The following is a 22,666-nucleotide window of genomic DNA, read 5'->3' as shown; positions in this document are numbered from 1 at the left end:
TTAGATCTTAGTGCCTTTGCTTTCTTCAGTTATAAAATATCTTGTGCCATGGAGTACATAGAACAAAATAGCGTTTTATTTTGACTGCCAACACCATGCCCACATGTACCATTGCACTTGTATGATCTAACATGGGGAATAGCGAACTAGAACTTCATGTGCCATCTCTGCTTCTTTAACAGTTTTGGATTTAGATTATTCACAACTCTGTATGTAATATTTGACTATAGAGAGATTTAAACTATATTCCCATGGAACTCTATAACAGGAGAAAATATATAACATCTTAATATTTATCAGTAGAAAGTCATTTGTTATTACTTCCTCTTTACCTTGAGAGGATGTTGATTTTAGTAGAAATGCCCCAGTTTCTCAAAATAAGTTATTTTTAGCCATACTATATTACATAGTTTTTCTTCTGATCATGAATCTTCAAAGTGTCTCTACCCCTGAGTATGTTAAAGTATCAATGTTGATAACATGTTAAAGCTCAGCTTTTAGGTGACCTGACTTAATGTGGAGTTTTCCTTTTTGATGAATATTTACCCTAAATTTAAAAACATTGTATGTGCTTAGTCGTGTGACTTAATATCAATAGGGATTGCTGTTCTATGCAATGTATTTTAATCTCCTTTGACTCTATTTTCATATAAAAATAGAATAGGAATGTATACCGCTAATTCTTTATGGGTATGAAGTATAATTTTAGTTTCAAATTTCCTTCCAAATATAAGGTGCCATGAACATAGAAAAATAATTTCCGTTTACTGATGTCATGTAGTCACCTAACTAGATTGTTTTATTTCTCGTTTGACCAAAAGAATTTATTGCTTAATACTAATAGCATTTTTTAATGAACTGATATTAATAGTATTGTAATTTTAATATGTTTTATTGTAGCAGAAAAAGAAAACTAAGACTTTCAATCCACCAACCCGTAGGAATTGGGAAAGTAATTACTTTGGGATGCCCCTACAGGATCTGGTTTCACCTGAGAAGCCTATACCACTGTTCGTTGAAAAATGTGTGAACTTTATTGAAGATACAGGTAGGTTAGAAATGTCACTATGCGAATAATTTGGGTTTTTTTTTTTAACTACTGTTTCTTTGCTGGGTTAAAATTAAATGAGTGCCTTCATACTCCAACTTTCTTTGTATATAGAAGCTTATATTTTGAAAGTGGTATATACTTTTTACTGTTAGTATTTAACCCCTAAAATATTTAGAAAAATTAACTATAAATGACATTGGAAAGATAATTGTGTTCAGACTGCAATGTTGGGGCTTATGTTTGTAACACAGTAGCAAACTACTGAAATTCTGAAGATATTTGATATATTTTATCCTGGAATTAAAAATAGTTTCCAGAGTCTTAGATTATGCTGCTATTTGTTTAATCAAGAGATATTTTTTGTCTTTTGATTGGAAAACTAGAAGTGTTCACAGAAGCAAGTAATGGATTTTTATGTTACTTTCTGATGACTTTTACTTCTTCATATAAGTACATTTTCCTTAAACTCATTTTCTTCTTAAAGTTCTTTTTAAGCAAAGTATGAGAATCTCCTAAACTGTTTGTAGCATTTTATATATTTACATGTCCTGGATTGCTATGATTTTAGTTGTACTGTTAGGAAAGTATATAAAGTACTTAACTATCTCCCCAGTAGACTTGTGCCTTCATAGAATTAATAGTAAGATGAGGAGAGGGAAGGCATTATTATAGTGATGTCCAGTAATTTTGTTGAAGTAGGGTCCTGTCTTTGAGAAACTCCCTCTACTAATTTAGATCTGGAACTACTCCGCAACTTAACAATCCTAGAAGATTTCATGGGGGAGGTTAAGTTAGTCACATCTAGTGTGTGTCAGAGGCAGTACTTAAAATCAAGTCTTTGTGATTTGAGGCTAGCTCTCTATCCATGCAATACCATGTTTCTTCCCCAAAAGTGTATATAAAGCTGGTAGTAATAGCTATGAGTATTAGTGTTTTATTTATTTTATTTTATTGGGTTTTGTGTATCTTAGACTAATTAGGTTTTGAAAATAAACAGGTTTCAAATTTAGGCAAAATCAGTTCTAATAAATTAGTATGCTAATAATAAGTCCTACCCCCACCCCAGTTCTGGCCCCAGAATAGAATTATGGAAAGAAATGTTTTATTCAGGATAAAAAGAAAGAAAAGATAGTCGTTGAAAATTGTTTATTTTAATTTACACAACCTTAGAAAGTTTAGGAAGAAAAAAAGACAATCAGAATTTTCAACATAACATGTTGATTTTATTATGTGTGTTTACAAAGGGCAGATAATAGAGATTCATAGTTTCATATGTGACTCTTTTTCTGCTCTACTTTGTACATGTACGTCCCCCCCCCCTTTTTTATGTTTAAATTAGTATTTTAAATGTGTTGGGTTTTTTTTTTTAATTACTTATGCTGCAAAGTTTAAATGAGGGCTTTTGGGGGATCTCTGTGGCCTAGTCTTTCTATTATATGTGGAGAAGTAACTAGAAATTAGCATCACCATTACTGCATCCACCCCACATACACTCCAGTTAAAACCTAATGAATGCCCTTGCCTTGTACACCAAGTTCATCTAAGGAATATGCATCTACTTGTCCTTTTAATATGACTTTCTCCTCATTTTATTCACACTTTTTTTTTCTACATTAAAGGAATAGAGTGCTAATAACTGCATGGTTTGGATTGTTAAAATTTCACTTGTCTAGTTTTGTGATTGAGTGTTGTGGAAATGATCTCTCTAAACAGTTCTCAAATGGAAAATGGTAATTAACGTTTTGGTATATTTTTCATATGTCTGAATTGAAAAAAATCTTTTAATATTTTTCAAAAATTAAGTTTGGAATACTGTCTTGAATAGTTTGGTTACAAAAGAAAATGACTCTTCAAAGAACAAATAAAATCTAGTTATTAGATTTTTATACCTTGATTTATAAAACCTGATTATATAATGTGCAGAAGTGTCATTTGAGAGTCATTGAAATGATTTACACCTGACTCTTGTTGCATGTGTCATAATAATGTTAATGTATGTGTATACTAGCAGTTATTTCAAAGTATAGATCAGAGGTTCTCAAACTTTTTGGTCTCAGGACTCCTTTACACTCTTAAAAATCACTGAAGATTTCCCCAAAGCACTTTTGTTTTTGTGAATTATATCTGAAGATATTTACTGGATTAGAAACTACAACATCTTAGTATTATTATAAAAATTATTTTGACCTCATGGGACCCCCTGAAAGTTTCACAGACTCCTAGGGGTCCAGAGATCACACTTTGAGGCCTCTTGGTATGCATGAACGATATGTATTTTCTTCTTTTTAGTGGGTCTTCAAGCTAATTCATCTTTCTGAACTTTTTGAACATCAGTAATAAATGTAAAACCTTATAATCACTAGTTATGTTACTAAGTTTTCAAACCCAACCTGAACTGTATTGCAAATAGATATTTACACTTTATAAATTGTTTGCCTCTACTTTCTTATCACTCACTCATTTCTAAACCCCTTGTAATCTGCCTTAGCTTTCTATTCCACAGTTTTACTGCCCTTTCCAGGGTTATCAGCATCTCTTCATTGCTAAATCTGATGATCATTCTCTGTACTTACCCTGTTTGATCTTTCTAAAGCTTTTGATACTGTTGACCACCCTGTCTTCCCATGTATTTTTTTTATTTCTTTGCTTCCCAGATGTTGCTTTTCATTGTTATTTCTCCTACCTGTTTTACTTTTTCTTTTCATTCTCCTTTTCTTCATGGTAAATTATCTTTATCTTATTGAATGATTGAGCATCTATAGTCTGGGTTCTCTTTTTTTTTTTCTCCACTCTCTTTAACCTAGGTGATCACATTAGCTTCTTTGAAGGATGTGTCACTTCTATGTAGATCATTCCAAAATTGTATCTCTCCAGCCCTCATGACTCTGCTAAACTCCAGACCTGTATCAGACATTACTTTTTCGACATCTCTACCTGAAAGTTCTGGCAGTACCCAAACACAGCATATAGTGACTTAAGGTTTCCACAGATTTTAATTTGCTCAGAAAAATGCTGAGCAGTATTTTCCCTTACCCTACCTCTGTGAGGAGTACTACCATTCTCCCAGTATCTCAATTTTATTAACTTGTGACCATCTCTTACTTTCATGATCCCCCATATCCTGTTAATTACCAGGTCTTGTATGTTCTACCTCCACAGTATCTCTCTCATCTGTCCCCTTCTACACACATAGCCACCACCAAAATTGAGTTTGTCATCACCTCTCAGAATTCTCCTGATCTGTTTCCCACTTCCTTTCTCCTCTTCATTTCAGTTCTGTTGGTTGAGCAAAATAGCCCAAATAAGTGACTACTCTGAACTTTGATCATGTATGAGATGCAATTACAAGAAACATTGACCTGTATAGGAGTCCTCAAAAAAGAGCAGATGCTTGTGCATTATTAATTATACTATATTGTGATGTTTTTGCTTGCTTGTTATTTGTTCTTGAACTTTGTAAAAGGCTTCACTATACAAGGAGTCTAAATTATAAATGTGAATATAAGGGGTCTCACAATTCCAATGTAGACACAGACCTTAGATGAATGCTTTTGTCATAATCTGTGAGGGCATGAACTGGATCAAGGCCAGCCTTCTTTTCACTACCTCCACCAGTTATGGTTTCCCAACACCCCGAAATGTAGATGTTTAGGAATTAGGAAACATCCTAGTAGCAGAGCCTCAAATATAAAGGACTGAACAGTTGTGATCAGGAATGGATGTTTTTTGTTCTTTATTGCCATCGAACTACTAAGACCTAGGGAAGTGAACCCTGATACACACAGATGGCCAGAGGGAGCCACATCTCACCCTTCCTTGGACCAGTCAGCTGTAGAATGTGTATTCTTGCAAGTATCACTTTATAAATAGAAAATCAAGGGTGCGAAAAGTATGTGCTGAGGGAAGCAGTGTTGCACTGTGGTCCAAGAGGTAGGGAATGAAAGGTCCTAATCAGTAACTCAGCCTTCATTGGTGAAAGCTGAGCATGTGCCCGTTGGTAGTATCATATCCTCTCCTTAGCACACAACAGTGTTCTTCATACAGCTGCTCAAATAATGTTCCATACATATAGGTCTAACCCAGGGGTGGGGAACCTGTGGCGTCGAGGCCACATGTGGCCTTCTAGGTACAGCCTTTTGACTAAGTCCCAAGTTTTACAGAAGAAATCCTTTTTTGAGAGAAGTGAAGCTGCACTTGGGGACATAGAAGGCTACATGTGGCCTTGAGGCTGCAGGTTCCCCACCCCAAGCATATCATTCTCCTGTTCAAAAACCTGTTAGGGTTTTCACATTGCATCTGAAATAAAATTGAAATTCCTAAGCCTGACATTTAGGCCCCTACACAATCTGATTCATATCTGTCTTTCTGTTATTCTTTCATATGATCCTTCTTTGCACACTCTACATTCTAGCCACACTGGACTGTATTGGACTATATTCCGGCCACTACCAGCTAGATCCCACACTTGACATTTGTCCTACTTTCGTACATTACACTGGCTGTCTCCCATTTTTTGAATACACTCCTTAACTGCCTAATGTCAGAGTATTTCTGTCCATGCTCAGCTCAGCTTTCACCTTCCTACAGGAAGCTTTCTCTTTCCCTGATTTCCCTCTCCCACCCCCCTTGTTCTTTGTGCTCTCCCTCCACTATGGTAACTTGTATTTTCCTTAATTGTGTGCTAGTGGAAGGTAAACTTCTTGAGGGCAAAATTTGTGTTTTTGTCCTTGTCATTTTGCACCAAGATGTTTTGCATAATGCCTAGCAGTTAAGAAATATTTTTAATGAAATTGAATCTGTTTAATTTTTTGCATACTCATGAAAGAAAATTGTAATCATAGACTTGATGCAGCTTTATATCATTTTAATGTATTTTTTTTATTTCAGTAGTATGGTACTCTCATCACTGGTACAGGTTGAAATACCCTTGTACTTTTTTATCCTATTCATGTCTTATATCATTTCATAAAGAATCCTTCCAACCTACTGAAAGCCTTTCTCTTTCTTATTTTAATATCTGAATTACCACTAGTAACTGGCTCTCAATCCATTCTTTCTCACTTGCATGATCAACTTTTAATACTTACTGGTATTTACTAGAGCAAGGTATCCCAACTGGCTTTCAAGTTGTTCTTGCCTCTAATGTTTCTTTCTGTTTTTGAAAACAGCCTCAGGACAGCTTTTCCCTGTTTATTTCTAGGTCTTACTCTTTTTTGTTTCTTTGGGCCTCTTTTCTTTCACTCTTTTTAACTGAAGAAAGTGTGTAGCCTTTCTGTCTGACCTCAACTCACCTGTTCATAATTTTCCCTGAGGCTTGCTTCATCACTAGATGAACGAAAATTGATTCAGCATTTAACATTTAAAGATTAAAGAACCTGGATTATTTTGCAGCAAAAGTAAAATAGGTTAAGGTTAGAATGATAATGTAAGTGCAGTGCTGTCAGATATAAAACAAATTTTTCTTTTTCTACTGGTCTTAAACCTCCCTTCTAGCCTTTTACCATTTCTCTTCGTAATGTTGTCTCTGTCATCCCCATCTGACACTTTTCAGACGTGATTTCTTCTCTTAAAAACCATAAATAACATCCTTAGTTTTTTTAGAGGGAATGACAGGAAGATTCAAAAATAACTTGTTCCTTATTAATATACAAGAAACTAATAGAAATTTTGTTTTAGGGGTGGCTAGGTGGTGCAGTGAATAGAGCACTGGCCCTGGAGTCAGGAGGACCTGAGTTCAAATCCAGCCTCAGACACTTATTTAAAAAAAAAAAAACCCACTAGCTGTGTGACCTTGGGCAAGTCACTTAACCCCAATTTCCCTACCTTCCCCCCTCAAAAAAAATTTTGTTTTATCACAAGAATTATTAAACAGCTAGAGTAAAAAGTTTGGTGAGGACTACCTTTTTTGTTGTCTTTGTTTTAGCCTGCATAAATTTGTCTCAACATAGTTTTGTATCCATATTTAAAGCCAAAGAAGTTGGTGGGAAATTAGTTTAGAAACTCTTGGTTAGTCTTTTATCTATCCAGACTAAAATAGCTATGCATAGTAGAGAAAAAACCCAATTGAAAATTAGAAGACAGGGATTCTTGCCTTGGCTCTGCTACTAATTATGCTTACCCAAGTCATTTCCCTGTTATGGGTCTCTTTCCCCATCTGTATACATAAAGAGTTTTGACTAGATGATTTTTAAATTCCATTTTAGTTCCAGTAATGATTTTCAATTACAAAAAATAATTTTAAAGTTAATATTTTAAAAATTAGATGTAAGAGAATTTTAGCCACTTTTATATTTAAATAATTTACTCTTAGCAAAATTTATCTTGATACAGATTTAGTGAATTGTACATAAATCCCAATCTAGCCACTCTTGGTGATGTCTGTTTATAAAATAAATTTATATGGCAAAAATACCACCTTTTTGGAACCTATGCTTTACAACAAAATTGAATATAAAGTGAATTTTTATGATAGCACTCATCTTATTTCCCCTTTTATGTAATTGGAAATAGATTCCTGTTTTATTTACTTTTCTTTTAAAGGTAAGATGAGGGTCAGCGTAGTGTATTGAGTTTTTAGTGGCTAGATTGCTCTACTTTGAGTCAGGAAGAATTCCATTAAAATACTGCCTCATGCTTTGTAGCCCTGGCCAAGTCACTTAATCTCTCCTAACTTCAGTTTCCTGATATGTAAAAGTGTGGCTTTGCTGGTTTTGCTACACGGCCTCCATTTTAGCTCTAAGTCCTGATCCTATAGTAGTAACCTGCCTGCTTGTACTTTTAGCTGACCTATAAGCTTGGTACTTTTGATAGATTTTTTTTTCTCATTCGAAAATCTCCCATATTGTTTGGCACTCTCTCTCCTAGGGTAAGTATAACATTCTGTAATTAAAATAGTAGTTTATATATAAGAAGCAGGCAACATAAACTATTATTAACCTATTTTTCAGATGAAGAAACAGACAAAATCTCCTGAATCTAATTCTGTAACTATTGAAATTTTGTTGTCTTTATTTCATTTTTGACCATATATTTACTGATTTTAATAAAACTGAGCTACAATTTATTTTACCAATAGCTGTCATATACAGTAGTAACCTAGCACATTAGGGTAATTTACTCTAGTCTCAGAATTTCTTAGTTTTTAGACTTCATTTGCAAGAAATTTGCTTTCTTCTGAATCATTTCTATAAGTCCAAAATGACTGAACTTTGCTTACATATGATGGAGACTTGTTTATAAAAACAAAGAGTGGGAAGGATATTTAATTATCCAATTGTATTCGTGAATAGACATACATAGTAAACTTAACTAGCAGGAAACTTAAGTGCTTTCTGAAACATCTCTACCTCATGTACTGATCAAATGACCTTTAGTGCTAAGTGTTAGCATTCTCTTTGAAAATTGCTAATTCCTGTATGATATTTAAATACATTTTCTTTCAGAATACTTGATTAATTTAGAACATTTCTACTAATGAGAAAGAAGAAAATTTTCTGTGCTAGCTTGAGAGTGGGAGTGAAAGTAATAATTCAGAGTAGAGCTGAAACTTAAAGGAGTATACATCAGTTCTAGAAATAATAAATTTTTCCCTCTTTTCTTTAATAAAAATGAGTATTCACTTACAGTCTTGTGTCTTACTAACAAGAAGAGAATTTATGTTTATATTTATTTATATAAATTTATATTTATGGTTAGGTTTCAACAAAGGAATTTTTTTTTGAGAGGGAATTGGTAAGTGGAATTAATACCTTGTGTTCAGAGAAGGAAAATGACTAAAAAATTTAAAGGTGTACGAATGAAATTGCAAGTCAGTGCTAATTGTTTTGACTTCTCCGTAAGAGATGAGTAGAGGAATTAAGCTGGAAGACAGTTAGTTACTTGTCTCACCTAAATTCTGCTAACTCAACAAACAATAATTATAGTTTACAAGCATTTTAGTCCTTTGGTAAAAGGACCGATATTTGACTATTTTCTTTTTCTAAAATTTTTTGTAAGAAAGACAAGTGATAGTTGTCCCTTAATCTGTTTTGGGAACAAATGCATGAAAGTGGGAATAAAGTTAAACACTTTATTGAAGAAAAAGTATTGTTGGGGGAATTTGAGTTTGGAGACATGTTCAGATCTAGGATTAAATTTTTAACTTTATTGGTGTTTCTGAGATTGAAATTGACTAAAACCTGCAATTCAGCAGTGTAGTAATATTATTAGTAATACTGATAGTGCTATGCTTAGTTCTGTATTTCAAAAAGTAAAACATCTGTTGCTTCCCACATATAAAATTAGTTATTACAGCAGTACTATCAAAAGAAAAAAAAATAATTCTTATGTCTTGGTTTGGCAATTTGAAAGTGGTGCAAATAGACAAATGTATTTTTAGAATACTTACTATGTAGAAGCTATATAACTGACTGTTGTATGGATGATTGACACCCAACGATGAAGTGAAAAGCAGTGTTTTAGCAACCAGATTTCTGCAGGACATTCTTCGTGTTAAATGGAGTTGAATTTTAAATAGCAATTTAGTAGTTGCATAAATCTAAGACACTGACAGGCATTATATGTGATATCTTTTCTGCATAACTTCTTAGATAGCTAAAGCTACTTTGTTTATCATTTTAATATGAATTGTAATTACCAGATAAAGTAAATGATATGTTTTTTTTTTAATTCTTGAGTGATCCTAAAACTTTAGGGAAATAAATGTTAGAAGTGTGATGATGGCAAAAGTGATCCACAATTAGTGTAATAGTTTGACTCTGTTATACACATGTCCATACATGCATGCATTTTTCATTATAAAATCTTAACCAGTTATTTTTATCATATTTTCATTGGCTTGCAATGTGTGACCCATTATTGATTGAAATAACTCTGTTTTTTTACCATTTTAATGCAGTCACAATTTCCATTTCTGTTACATAAGCCCTTAAGATAACAGTGGTATTTGCTACCTGAAAGACGAAGTGAAGAACTATAATAGGTGTGGTACATTTCCTTTTCTTTTCTTTTTTTTTTTTTAAGCAATTGGGGTTAAGTAACTTGCTCAAGGTTACACGGCCAGTTATTTCTAGGTGTGGTGCTGAGTATCTGAGCCCGGATTTGATCCAGGTGATTCCGACACTGGAGCTGGTGCTCTTACTCGCTGAGCCACCTGGCCGCCCCTACGCAATTGGGGGTAAGTAACTTGTTCAAGGTTACACGGCCAGGTGTTTCTGGGTGGGTGCTAAGTGTCTGAGCCCAGGATTCAATCTCCAGGTCTTCTCAACACTGGAGCCGGTGCTCTTACTCACTGTGCTACCTGGACGCCCTGGTGTGGTACATTTTCTATAGTTGATTACAAGATGATTTTAAAAGTTTTTGATTTTTACAATTTATTTTGTTAAAGCTAAAAGATAGCCGAGAGTTAAGGAGCCTGACATTTATTATACTTTGAGATGTTATAGTTCAGCTTTTTTTTTTTAAAGAAAAGCTGTATTCTTAAGTGTCGTTTTCTTTTTTCTGTAGAAATTCTTAAGATTCCTCTTATTTTTAACATCTCTCTTTACTTGGCCTAATGGAAAATGTTTGAGAGTCTTGTTTAGAAAATTGTCCCCCAATAAGTATCTTTGCAGCATTTGGAATACTAGGATCAGTCTTTAATTTCCAGAGCAATTTTGGCAATAATATGTTCATTTAGTAACTGACTTCCCATAGTACCAACTGTCATGCATGAAAATAGGGGTAAACAAAACTAGGATTTTGTCCCATGCCTTTAATGCTCTCCCTCTTTATCTCTGCTTCTTAATTTCCCTGTCTTCCTCTAAGTTTTAGCTAATATTCTACCTTCTGCAAGAAGTCTTGCCCATCCCTCCTTAATCTTAGTGCCTTTTCTCTAAAAATACCTCCAGTTTATCCTATTTATTATACATAATCATTTGCCTTATTAGTCTATGAGCTCCTTGAGAACAAGGATTCTATTGCCTTTCTCTGTACCCCATTTCTTGCACAGTGTCTTGTATATAGTAGCACTTGGTAAATGCTAATTGACTGACTCTCCTGATTAATTTTATAGACCAAGAAATAGAGGCCCAGAAAGGTGAAATGATTTACCTCATACTGGTTGTAAATGGCAGAGATAGAATTTAAATCAAGGCATACTGGCTGTTGGTGGATGATAATAAGGCAGGTTGCTAATAGAAGAAAAGTTTCAAAGGGCACAGTGGACAGAGTTAATATGGAAGGATAGAGTGCCTTTGGGGGGTGGGTTATGACCAACAGTTGAGGAAAAAAAGTAGCAGTGGGGAGATACTGGTACCTAAGGTGAGTAGTAGAGATAAAGGAGGAAAGATGTTGAAAAGTAATTGTTTATAATACACTTTGTTCAGAAGGATATGGAAGTTGGGGAAAGAAGTGGAAGAATATTAGTTCTAAAAAGTTTTAAAACAAATTAGCCCACAAATTCCAAGTAGAATGATATTAACCTCTGCAAATTTTTATCCCAAGTTTTTGAGCTAGCTCAGCATCATCTGGGTTAAAGAACATATAGCCAAATGATAGAATTGGTCAGTGGAACAGGTTTTAGTGGCTTGCTTTCTTAGTTTCAGTGCTAGCAAACATTGTTTAGAGATTATTTAATTGATCAGTCGGGTTCAATTTCACATGTTTCTAATAAAAAAGGGTTTTTTTGGTGTTTCATTTATCTTTAATACCTGAATACCTTTTAAAGGTCTATACTATGGGTTTTTACATAACATTTTTTTTTACTTTTCTAATTGATTTTGCAGCAGCATCAAATTTGTTTAAAATAAAAATACATTTATCTCATTTATTTCTCAGCAAAAATTTGATTTTAACAAAGCATTTTGTGTTGTATAGAAACCTGAAGTCAAGTTGACCTAAGTTCAAGCCCAACTTTTAACACTTTCTGACTATGTGACCCAGGGAAAACTATTTAACATCTCAATGCTCCAAGCAGTGTTGTGAGACTGTGTGTAGTTTGCAAAGCAGTTTGCATTAGTAGAGTAAGTTTGCTCTGATTCAAGGAATCCTGTATGAGTGAAGTTTCTTCATAATATCCTAAAGGTCCATATAAATGAGTAGTTGTTATAAAATAATATAATATTAACACTTAATTAATTAATAAGTGTGTATATAAATCAGGGAAAGCAGAGCTGCCAGTATTAACCATAGAAAATTTCCTAATCTGTTCTACTTACAGATTGTTTGCTTCCACTCAGTTGAAGGTAAACAGTTGACTCTAGGTAAAATTGTGAAGCATTTAAAATGTGTTTGCTTCATCTCTAACTTCTCTTTTTACCCTCAATGTCAAATTCCTTCAGCTCTAGATTCATCAGTAGCCTGTATTATTCCCCCCTTCCCTCTTTCTCTTTCATTAAAATAGGAAAGGATTTAGTATCATTTGTTAATTTTTGCTGTTGAGAAGGAAAGGCAGATCATTCCACTATCTCTCCTTTTTTGATCTGAGCCAAATACCTGTATCCTAATTCATTTACTTAGTATTTTCTTAGCCCAATTTATGTGACACCTTGGTAGTCATTTCCTCTGCTACTGGTAATCAAGGGTCCAATAAAATATTTTATGAAATGAATTTTCTTTCCTGATAGTGCATTTCTTGAATGGTGGGGTTGCTCTCACTACTGAAAATTTAATGTATTCGATTCTATGTAAAGATACCAGTTTGATTCAGTAATTCTGCTTTAGATATTTACAAGGACATAAGCCTCATAGCTTATAGTCTATAATCTCTAATATGATTTTACATATGTGGAGGTTAAACTTTAATCTCCAGACACTGATCATGGTGCCTAAGAAAATTATTCAACCTCTCTGAACCTGGGTTTTAACTTCTGCTTTAAAGTAAAAGAATTGAACGTTTATAATAAAGTGGCAGAGTGAGTGGTCACTTGTGTAGTAGCGCCAGTGCAATATTTACAGAGCCTATGGTCACTATAAACATACCTGCATGATGCTCAATCACAAACATAACAGACTCAGTATAGAATACAGAAGCAAAACATTTATTCAGACACCAGAAAACCGAATCCCAAAAAACCAGTAAGCCGATTCCATCATAGTAGCAAAGAAGTTAATAAGCTACAGCAGCACAGAGAGCCACAGCATCTTTTAGCTTTTCCACAAACCAACATTTACTCAAAAGGCTAACTTTGCTTGCCTGCCATCCTCTCTCCTACCACTCTAGCTATTCTGACTCCCAAGCTTCCTGTGGACTCTGCTCCACCCCTTAGCAAACTCTTCCCAGCACAGGCTCCATGTGACCACATTCAACCTGTTAGGGGGCAGAGTATATTTCCAAAGCAGGGAATGTCTTCAAATTCCCTTAGGCTTATTAAGGGGCAGGGAAGATCTTCAAATTACCATTACCATTACAACTTGTCAGCATAACATTCTGCTGTACCACCTCAGAACAACAAGAAATATACTAAGTAATTAAAATTATAGGGAAAGAACTTCCTAACAAGGTTAAGTCTCAGGGCTTAATGAATATATGATGAATACACTCTCATTCATACACTCTGTTCTCAGTTAGAACATGACACATACATTTCAAGATTTGCCTATTATAGCATCTTTACTTTTCTCTTTTGATAGTGACCCAATCTGATTTCCCACCTATTTTTGGGGGGAATATCAGGCTTGTCTAGCAGTTGTAAGAACTGGGGAAAGGAATCAAGTAGTGTAAAACCAGGTAGAGTAGAAGGAACTTATCCAAGTGTAAACTCAGTTATAGTATTTTGCCTGCATTAGAAACCTCAAAAGCATTTTATGGAATGAAACCTCTTTCCTTGTAGTTACTGCATTTCTTGAATGGTGGATTGCTCTTACTATAGACACTTTCGTTTTACACCTGTCTTTTTTTGATTGCAGGAATGGTTCAACATAAAGGAGACTGTTCATATTAAAAAATCTCAATAAGATAACAGAAATCAAACTCTAAAAAGGCTTTTGAAAAAATCCAGCATCTACTTGTTAACAATAGAAAGCATAGAATTCCCTTTCATTAATATAATAATTAATTTTGTTAAATAAATAATAGTATTTATATATTGTTTTGAGGTGAAGTAGGTGCTGTAATTTTTTTTTTTTACTGAGGAAGAGACTGATAGTGCTCACTTAATCTTGGTAACTGGTGTCTGAAGCAAGCTCAGGATTTCCTGACTCCAGTTCTGACCCTCTACTATACCATCTAATTGTCTAAAACTTACTTAGAGGGCGTTCAGGGAGGACTCTCACCTCTGGTATGAGAGCTTACCCAGACCTTTTCAGGGCTGCTTATCTACCTTTGGTATCTGCCTGCTATTCAACACTCACATGTGGCTCAAAGAAGCTGTAGTATGTGCAGTGGCCATACGCCAGGAAACCCATCTTGGCAGATAGGCTAAACCAGGTTGAGAGTAAACAACAAGAAACAAACCCGTTAGTGAGGTGGAGGATGTCTACTACCCAGGTACATGAATATTTCCCCCAGCAAAATGAGTGGATAAGAACAGTTTGTTCCACTGACTATGAAGTTTGTGGAAGCAGGTGCTGTGGAGCACTTAGAGCTTAGTCAGACATTGAAGATGCCATAGTCAGATATGAAGATGTCTTCCTTTGCAATCTGGGCCATCACTAGTCGTTTTAACTTTTGTCTTGCCATGCGACTTAAATGACACTGGAAAACAGAGTAAAGCTAATGACTGTGCAATTCTGCCTCACTTAAATCCATTTCACATGCAAGTCAAGACATCACCCCCATGATGTCATTGGTCCTCTTTGAAAAGGAAAATGAAAGATGAGCAATACCTCTCTTCATGTGATGTTATTAAAGTTAAAGCCCATTCCTAATATAATGTGTAACAGCACACAAGAGGGGACAGACAGTGCAGAGGGGCCTGATACAGAACTTGATGGAACAAAAGGAAAAGAATGAAATGCAAGAAAGCTAAGAGAAAATTTGGATATTCTTAACACCATATCATACAAACAAATGTGGCCCAAGCAGGAAAAAAAAAAAGAAGAAACAATCTATAAAATTAGTAGGGAAACATAATTGCAAAATAACCATATTTATAAGCGATGCCCATCAATTGGGGAATCGCTAATTAAGTTGTGGTATGTGATTGTGACAGAATATTATTGTGCTATAAGAAATGACAAGCAGGATGATTTCAGAAAAACCTGTGAAGACTTCCATGAACTGATGCAAAGTGAAGTGAGCCGAACCAGGAGAATATTGTATACAGTAACAACAATAATATATGATGAAGAGTTGTGAATGACTTAGCTATCCTCAGTAATATAACGATCCACAACAATCTCAAAGGACTAATGATGAAGCATACTATCCTCCTATAGAGAAAAAAATGATTGTTTAAATACAGAATGAATTGTGCTATTTTTCACTTTTATTTTTGTCTTTTATTTGAGTCTTCTTGTGTAATATTACTAATATAGAAATGTTTTACATGATGGCACATGTATAACTTATGTGTGATTGCTTACCATCTCAGAGAGGAGAGAGAAGGAGGAAGGGAGATAAAGAATTTTGAACTCAAAATATTTTTTAAAATTTTTAAAAATTATTTTAACATGTAATTTGGAGAAAATATTTTTAAATACTATATTTATGCAAAGAAATAAGAGGGGAGATATATTTTGGTGGTCTTTCCATTTATATTGTTTTAGTTGTACATACTGTTTTCCAGCTTATTTATTTTTTCATTGTTCTCTCTGTTAAATAACAATTATGAAGAACTATTATTTCTTAGCAACACATCCCATTACTTTCATGTATTGTAACATTTGTTTAGCCATTCTTTTATTGGTGGATATCTTTTTTTCCAGTTCTTTGCTACAGCAACATATCAGAGAATTAATTTGTGGTGACTATTGTAGGTAGAAGCAAGAACAGATAATGAAAGATGAATGTTAAGCATGGTGTGGATTTGTAAGAATATTGTCTAATGTGCTAAAGTTTAGAATAAGAGTGTGTATGTTGAGAATTATGTTATAGGTCCTATGACATCTGGAAGAATTATTAAATTATGTGCATATATGTAGAGAAATATTTGGACTACTTTATTTCTTTAAAATGGGGTTTTCTGTTCCAGCAGTTTTAAGAATAAAATATCAGTCTTTAATATTTTTATCAGGCTAGTATATTAGAAGTAACCCAGAATTTGAAATTGGAGGATCCTCAATTCAGATCCTGATCCTTCCATTTTTTTTTACCTATTTTGACCTTAAGTGAGCCACTGAATATTTCTTAGTTTTCTCAATCTATAAAATTAACAACTAGATGGCCTTTGAAATTATTTCTTTCTAGACGTAGATTTGTGATCCTAAGTAGCGATATCATAAATGTCGTGAAACTGATAATTTTACAATTAAAAACCATCACATTAATAACAATAATATACCTATGGTCATTACTTTATATAAATTGCAAATATGAGAGCTCTAAGTCATTCTCATAAATCTGTATGTTACTTATTTTGATTGTGACTGAGAGTTTGTATTAAAATTTTGTAAATTCCTAATTTTATTTGAATAATATGAGCTAAGAAATTTGTTGGCATAGGTTATTTTACAGAAAGTTATTGGACCATGCCTTTATTCTGTTTAAAAATTAAAGAGGAGATATTGCCACACAAATTTGGGAAAATCACTGATTTAAACTTTGTAGAGTTAAGTTTTTTCATCAGCAAAATTAAGAGCTCGACAGCATAATCTTTAAGGTCACTTCCAGCTTAATGTTTATGATTCTCTGAAATTTTCACACAGAAACCCTTCAGATATTTGAAAACAGTTATCATGTCTGTCAGATTTTCTTTTCTCCAGGCTAAGTGCCTATAGTCTCTTCACATTTTCTTGTTACGTTTTTGCATCCCCTCACTGTCCTGTTTACTGACTTCTCGGTACACTTCAGTTCGATAATATTTCTTATTGAAGTACTAGGGTACTTCAAGTACAGCCTTCCCAGTGTGGAGTACTGCAGGATTATCACTTTATACTTTTTTTAGCCTAGCCTAAGACTGGCTTTGGTGTTTGTTTTTCAGTCATATCACTCTGTAAGTGTCAATAGTGTGATATAGTTGAAAAAAACATAGCCAATCTTAGGCTATGTTAATAGTATTTTTTAAAAGTATAAGAATCAGCATTGGCACTTTTTGCAATCAAGAAAAGGTTACCTTTTTTAAAAAATAATCAACCTTTTCATGTCCTGACCTTGGGTTTTGTGTCCATTCCAACAAGGGTTGCCAGACTAAAATATTGCTCTCTATTTATGTTCCTCTTCTAAGATAATTGAATCTTTAAATTTTAAAACTTTTAAAAAATTAAAATCAAATTTGATTTTTTAGCCCAATGCAGTGTCCTTCAGGAACTACATGAATTTATCATGAATTTTGTCATAAAATTGTCATTTTCTTTTCAAATGATTTGACAGATTTGTTTTATTCTTTATGTAAATGTAATTAAATCTTAAGGACTTGGAAATGCTTTCCACTTGTATAATGGGAATCATGAGGAAGTGATTCTTTTTGCAAATGTTTACTTGATACCTTTTCTAAAGCACATTTATTTTGTGCAGTATTAACCTGCAGTTTTGCTGCCTTAAGGAGAAAACATAAGAAAAATGGTGTAAGGGAAATTTTTCAGTACTGATACTCCAGGAAAGATGTCAGTCATAGTTTTCTTTTTCCACCATGCATATTTAAAATAATATTGCTTATGAAAACTAGTTCCATCTTGATTAAACTTAGTTCTGTAACAGTGATGTTCAATAATTAATAAAATTGTCTGAAATAAAACCTTTTAAAAGAAGAATTATGAATCACTTTTACCGTGCTTAACATTTATTAAGTAAGTACTATACAAAAATCAGTAAACTAAGTATAGCAAGAATAAAAAAAGTTTGATAGGTTTCCTGCCTTCATGGAACTTGTAGTCTAACTTGAGTTTGCCTCTTGACCAAATATTGTTAAGTTTTTATAGACTTTCAGTTTGTATTTCAGATTTTATTACCTTAATGAGTCAGATTTTAAAATTCATTTTACTCTTTGACAAATTAAATACTAAAAATTATATACATCTTAATTAACATGCAAGTTATTGATTTTAAAAGCTCTCATGTGGAAAAATGTTTTATCATATTTTCAAAGTGTGCCATAACTTGCTTCAGAATTCTTAATGCAGTTTTTATTTAGATAATTTGTTATGTACAAGGCACTATTTAAATGTGATTATTCTGAATACCTTTCTTTTCTCTTTAAGGACTTTGTACTGAAGGCCTCTATCGTGTTAGTGGGAACAAAACTGATCAAGACAACATTCAAAAGCAATTTGATCAAGGTAATGATAAACTACTATATATAATAAAATCTAATTTCTTTTTGTTTTAAGAATTTAATGTTTGAGTAAGTTAATCATTCAGTACAGTAAATCAAGAGATTCGTGTGAGGTTTAAAAAAGACCATGGAATTTAGTTAAAAATCATCATCTTCAAATCCCATTTCTGTGGAATTTATAATTGGATATAAGAGGGAATGTGAAAGGCCAGTTGTTCAAGAGTTTGCTTTAAAAGTATGAAAGAGATAAGTAGTTAGAAAAGGCAACTAGATCAAATAAAGATTTCTTCAGTGGAGGGAATATAGGTGCTTTATGTTCATATACGTATGACAGTTGGTACCTATACAATAAAATGACATAAAAAGGGAAAAAGGTTCTTTAAAATAATAGAATGGCAAACTCTTGGCCAAGAATGGAATACACTTAAGAAGAACTTATCAGAATGCATTTTTCTCCATTATTAAAAATCTAATAAATAACTGAATCCAATCTATAAACTGAAAAGGAAAGGAAGAGAAAACTGCTTATATCCATAAGTCTAACTGCTGTGCAGAGTATCCATAGTGTAGGAAAAAGTCTAGTAGTAGATGTTCAGAAATTAGGGGATAAAATTTTTTTAAGCATTCCTATATTCCATCATTTAATGGTTAATACATGATATTTGAATGGGAAAAGGATTTAACAAAAAAGATGTGAACTACAGAAACTGCAAAATATTTTCACAAGAGCATTCAGAATTTATACTGTGATATATTACATACATTTAAATTCAAGTGATAAAAAACTCAAAACTATTGAAAAAAAATTAGGGGATAAGAAGGACAAAGCAATAAAATTCCTCCCCCCGCCCCCAGTGCCTCTACACAAATGCACAAAGAATGGATTTAAATTAAAAGCTAGAGATTCCAATGCTAGGAGACATTTGTCTTAGAGTTATCACTAGGAATGATAATTTGCATAAAAATCTGGACTATGTTTTCTAAGATCTCTTCCAATTCTTGAGGTCATGTGATTCAAAGACAAAACAAGTACATGAACATATACCATAAGGGTAGCCTTAGAAAGGAAGGAAAGCATTTTTTACTCTGAGGTTACAAGTATGAATTTATATTCTAGGGATATTTTGAATTGAATAGAAGGAAGCTAGAATAGAGACTTTAATCAGTGGTTTAGGACACAGTGCTAACAAAATTAAAGTTTACAGATTTGTTCCTTTTGTAAGTGATCCTAGTCAGCTATGTCAGAAATGTGTAACCGGGGGGCAGCTAGGTGGTGCGGTAAATAGAGCACTGGCTGGCTTTAGAGTTAGGAGGAACTTAGTTCAAATGCAGCCTTCTGACTCTTAACACTTAACTAGCTATGTGACCTTGGGCAAGTCACTTAACCCCGGTTGCCCTGCCTTCTACCCTCAAAACAAACAAACAAACAAACAAACAAACCCCAGAAATATGTAGCCAGAAAGAAAATATGAATGAATCAGTGCAAAAAACAACAAAATCAAAAAAACCCAACATAGAAATGCATTGATTAGTAGTGGTATGTTGTATGCAAAGTACAATAATTTTTGTAAGATGTGTCTTTTTTAAAAGACCCAGGAAAAACCAATATTAGATCTTTCAGAATTGTTTCATTAATTCCTTTGGCAGGGGAAGGGGGTTGTAGAGAAAGGAGCAGCAATCCTGTGATCTCATTGGTATGGGAAGCTCTCAGTGAGGAACTTTCTTTACCAATGCAGATCCTTAACCTTTTCTGCACTTTAGAGAGTTGCCTGAAGTACCAAGGAGTTAAGTGACTTTCTAGAATTTACACTGGCCAGTATATGTTTGAGGTGGAGCTTGAAATCAGTTCTTCTGACTTCAAGGCCACTACACCATGCTGTTTATCATTTCATTAATTCATAATAAATTAGAAAGACAGCCTTTCTTTAAGTGAAAACTAGATCAGATTTATTGTTTATTTGTCTTTAGCAAAGCTAATTCTTATTTTTTAATGACTTACTGTCTATCCAGATTAGCCAAGAGGACAGGTTTTGTAAACCAGCTAATGCTTAATAGATACTTAAACACCCTTTAAAACTTACTTGCTAAATACCTAAATATCTTTCTACTAATGGTTTCTTTCCTGTACTGAAATATAAACGTGTGTATATGTATTCAGGGGGCGGGAGGGGGGGCAGTTGGGGTTAAGTAACTTGCCCAAGGTCACATGGCTAGTTTTTGTGTTAATTGTCTGAGTCCAGATTTGAACTCAGGTCCTCCTGACTCCAGGGCTGATGCTCTATTCACTGCACCACATAGCCACCTCTTATTAATATTTTTCACTCATTCTGTTGAGAAATATTTTATTTTCTGTATAGTGCTTTTCATCAAAATGATTCCATTTTTAATGTTAACATTTACTAACAATAGTTAAAAGCATTTGTTGAACAACCCGATATATTGCAATAGTTTTGAGTTTTTAATCACTTGAATTTAAATGTATGTAATATATCACAGTATAAATTCTGAATGCTCTTGTGAAAATATTTTGCTGTTTTTGTAGTTCAAATCTTTTTTGTTAAATCCTCTTCCCATTCAAATATTATGTATTAACCATTAAATGATGGAATATAGAAATAAATGCTTAAATTTTCTCACAATTGTTGATAGATTGGTAAGTTATCATTTCATTAATACAGAAGAAAAGTACTGACATGTTATAACAGTTTTAATTGTAATTCTTTCATATGTATCTTTTTAAATCCTAATTGGTAGGAATTATAGGATAAATGACACAAAGGTTTTCAAATTTAAGAAAAGTCTTTAAAGATATAAGTGGCAAGCAAGAACCAGCCTTTTTGACATATTTGAATGTGTAGTAATAGTTCACTTTATGCAAAGCACATTTGAATAGTTTGTTTAAAACAGATTTCCAAAAGCATCTTGTTTTCATAATACTTCAGCTGTTAAATTGTCATTTCATTTTTGTTTTGTAGATCATAATATAAATCTAGTATCAATGGAAGTGACAGTAAATGCTGTTGCTGGAGCACTTAAAGCTTTCTTTGCTGATTTGCCAGATCCTTTAATTCCATATTCTCTTCATCCAGAACTATTAGAAGCCTCAAGTAAGTAATAAACCTCTTAACCTTTTGTGGATTATTTTAGATTACTAAATAGTAGACACTAACTTTATGATTTCTCTAAAAGATGTAGTTGATTTAGCAATTTAGCCTCTTAGAGATGTGTTTTACTATAACTTGAGGATATTACAAATAAATAAATCTATCCAATACTGAGTTGTGTAGACATTCAAGTAATTGAAACCCTAAAAATACATTTTGGTCTCCATTGTCTGCGTTTTTAACAGATTATAGCAGTTCTTAGTTATTGAATTTTTAAGTTTTGGGATTCTTTAGTGACATTTTGATGTTATTTGGCTAATTAATAGAAGCCATTGCATGGAGAAGCCACGATAAATTTATAAAATTTCCATTTCTTATTATTTGTTGTGATCTAGCTAGTGTGTTTCCTTATAGAGATATTCAAGTAATTGAGGCCATGAAATACTTATGGAATTACAGACAGTTCATGCTTTTGCATAAATGGATCATTCTGCAGACCTGTAACATAAGACAGTTTTTACACAATGTGAATTTGCCAGTGGCAAGGGAATGCACACCTATGGAGGTAGGGAACTTGCACATGGTTCAGGGGCACATGGCAGCCGGGGACATAGAAGGGAGAGCAGGAAGAGGAACATGTTGGGGCTGGGTCCAACCACATTAGGGTATGGGCAGAACTAAAACCCAATAGGGTTGTGGGAGATACATGTAGAGGCCAGGCATGGACATAGATAGGAAAGGACAGGTAATATTCAGATGCCAGGAACAGACTTGCAGTACTGGAGTGTGGACAGATAGAAGACAGATCCAGGGTGGGTGGGCAGAGGGGACAAAGGTCCCAGCCTTGGAGGTCTTAAGTCAAGGGATAGTCTTTCTGCATCCATTCTACTTTCTCTTGAAGGGTTTTTTGTTTGTTTTTTGGTGGGGAAGGTGATGGTAGGAGGCCATGGAGTACTGAGCTGAGGGTCAGGAATGGAGAGGGAGAGAGCATAGTACTGTTCTGTACTATAAAGTTAACAGGTAGTTTTGGAATATGGATCTCTTTTAGAATTTTTTACATAAAGTCAAATTTGCATAATGCCAATTTATTTAAAGTAAGAACTGTATATGGAATTTTTAAAGTGATAATATTTTGACTTAACTGTCTAATGGGAACATTATGT

The 22,666-nt window shown here is 33.7% G+C and overlaps 1 protein-coding gene across 4 annotated transcripts in view; it reads left to right on the top strand.

Annotated features, from left to right (window-relative positions):
• ARHGAP5 (Rho GTPase activating protein 5) overlaps nt 1–22,666 on the top strand; it is a 110,603-nt gene that overhangs the window by 72,754 nt on the left and 15,183 nt on the right. For 3 of the 4 annotated variants that reach the window (XM_069105980.1, XM_069105982.1, XM_069105979.1), the window contains 3 exons: nt 901–1,048; nt 18,326–18,403; nt 21,375–21,506. In XM_069105980.1, the coding sequence (XP_068962081.1) occupies nt 901–1,048; nt 18,326–18,403; nt 21,375–21,506 (358 nt within the window). The remainder of the gene's footprint in view (nt 1–900; nt 1,049–18,325; nt 18,404–21,374; nt 21,507–22,666) is intronic. The other variant, XM_069105983.1, reaches the window with a different exon arrangement.

This window comes from Petaurus breviceps, unplaced genomic scaffold, assembly GCF_028583685.1.
Source record: "Petaurus breviceps papuanus isolate PSGF00001 unplaced genomic scaffold, PetGlider_PUasm1.0 77, whole genome shotgun sequence".
Lineage (NCBI taxonomy): Eukaryota > Metazoa > Chordata > Mammalia > Diprotodontia > Petauridae > Petaurus > Petaurus breviceps.
This window is presented reverse-complemented; position numbering and strand designations above follow the sequence as displayed.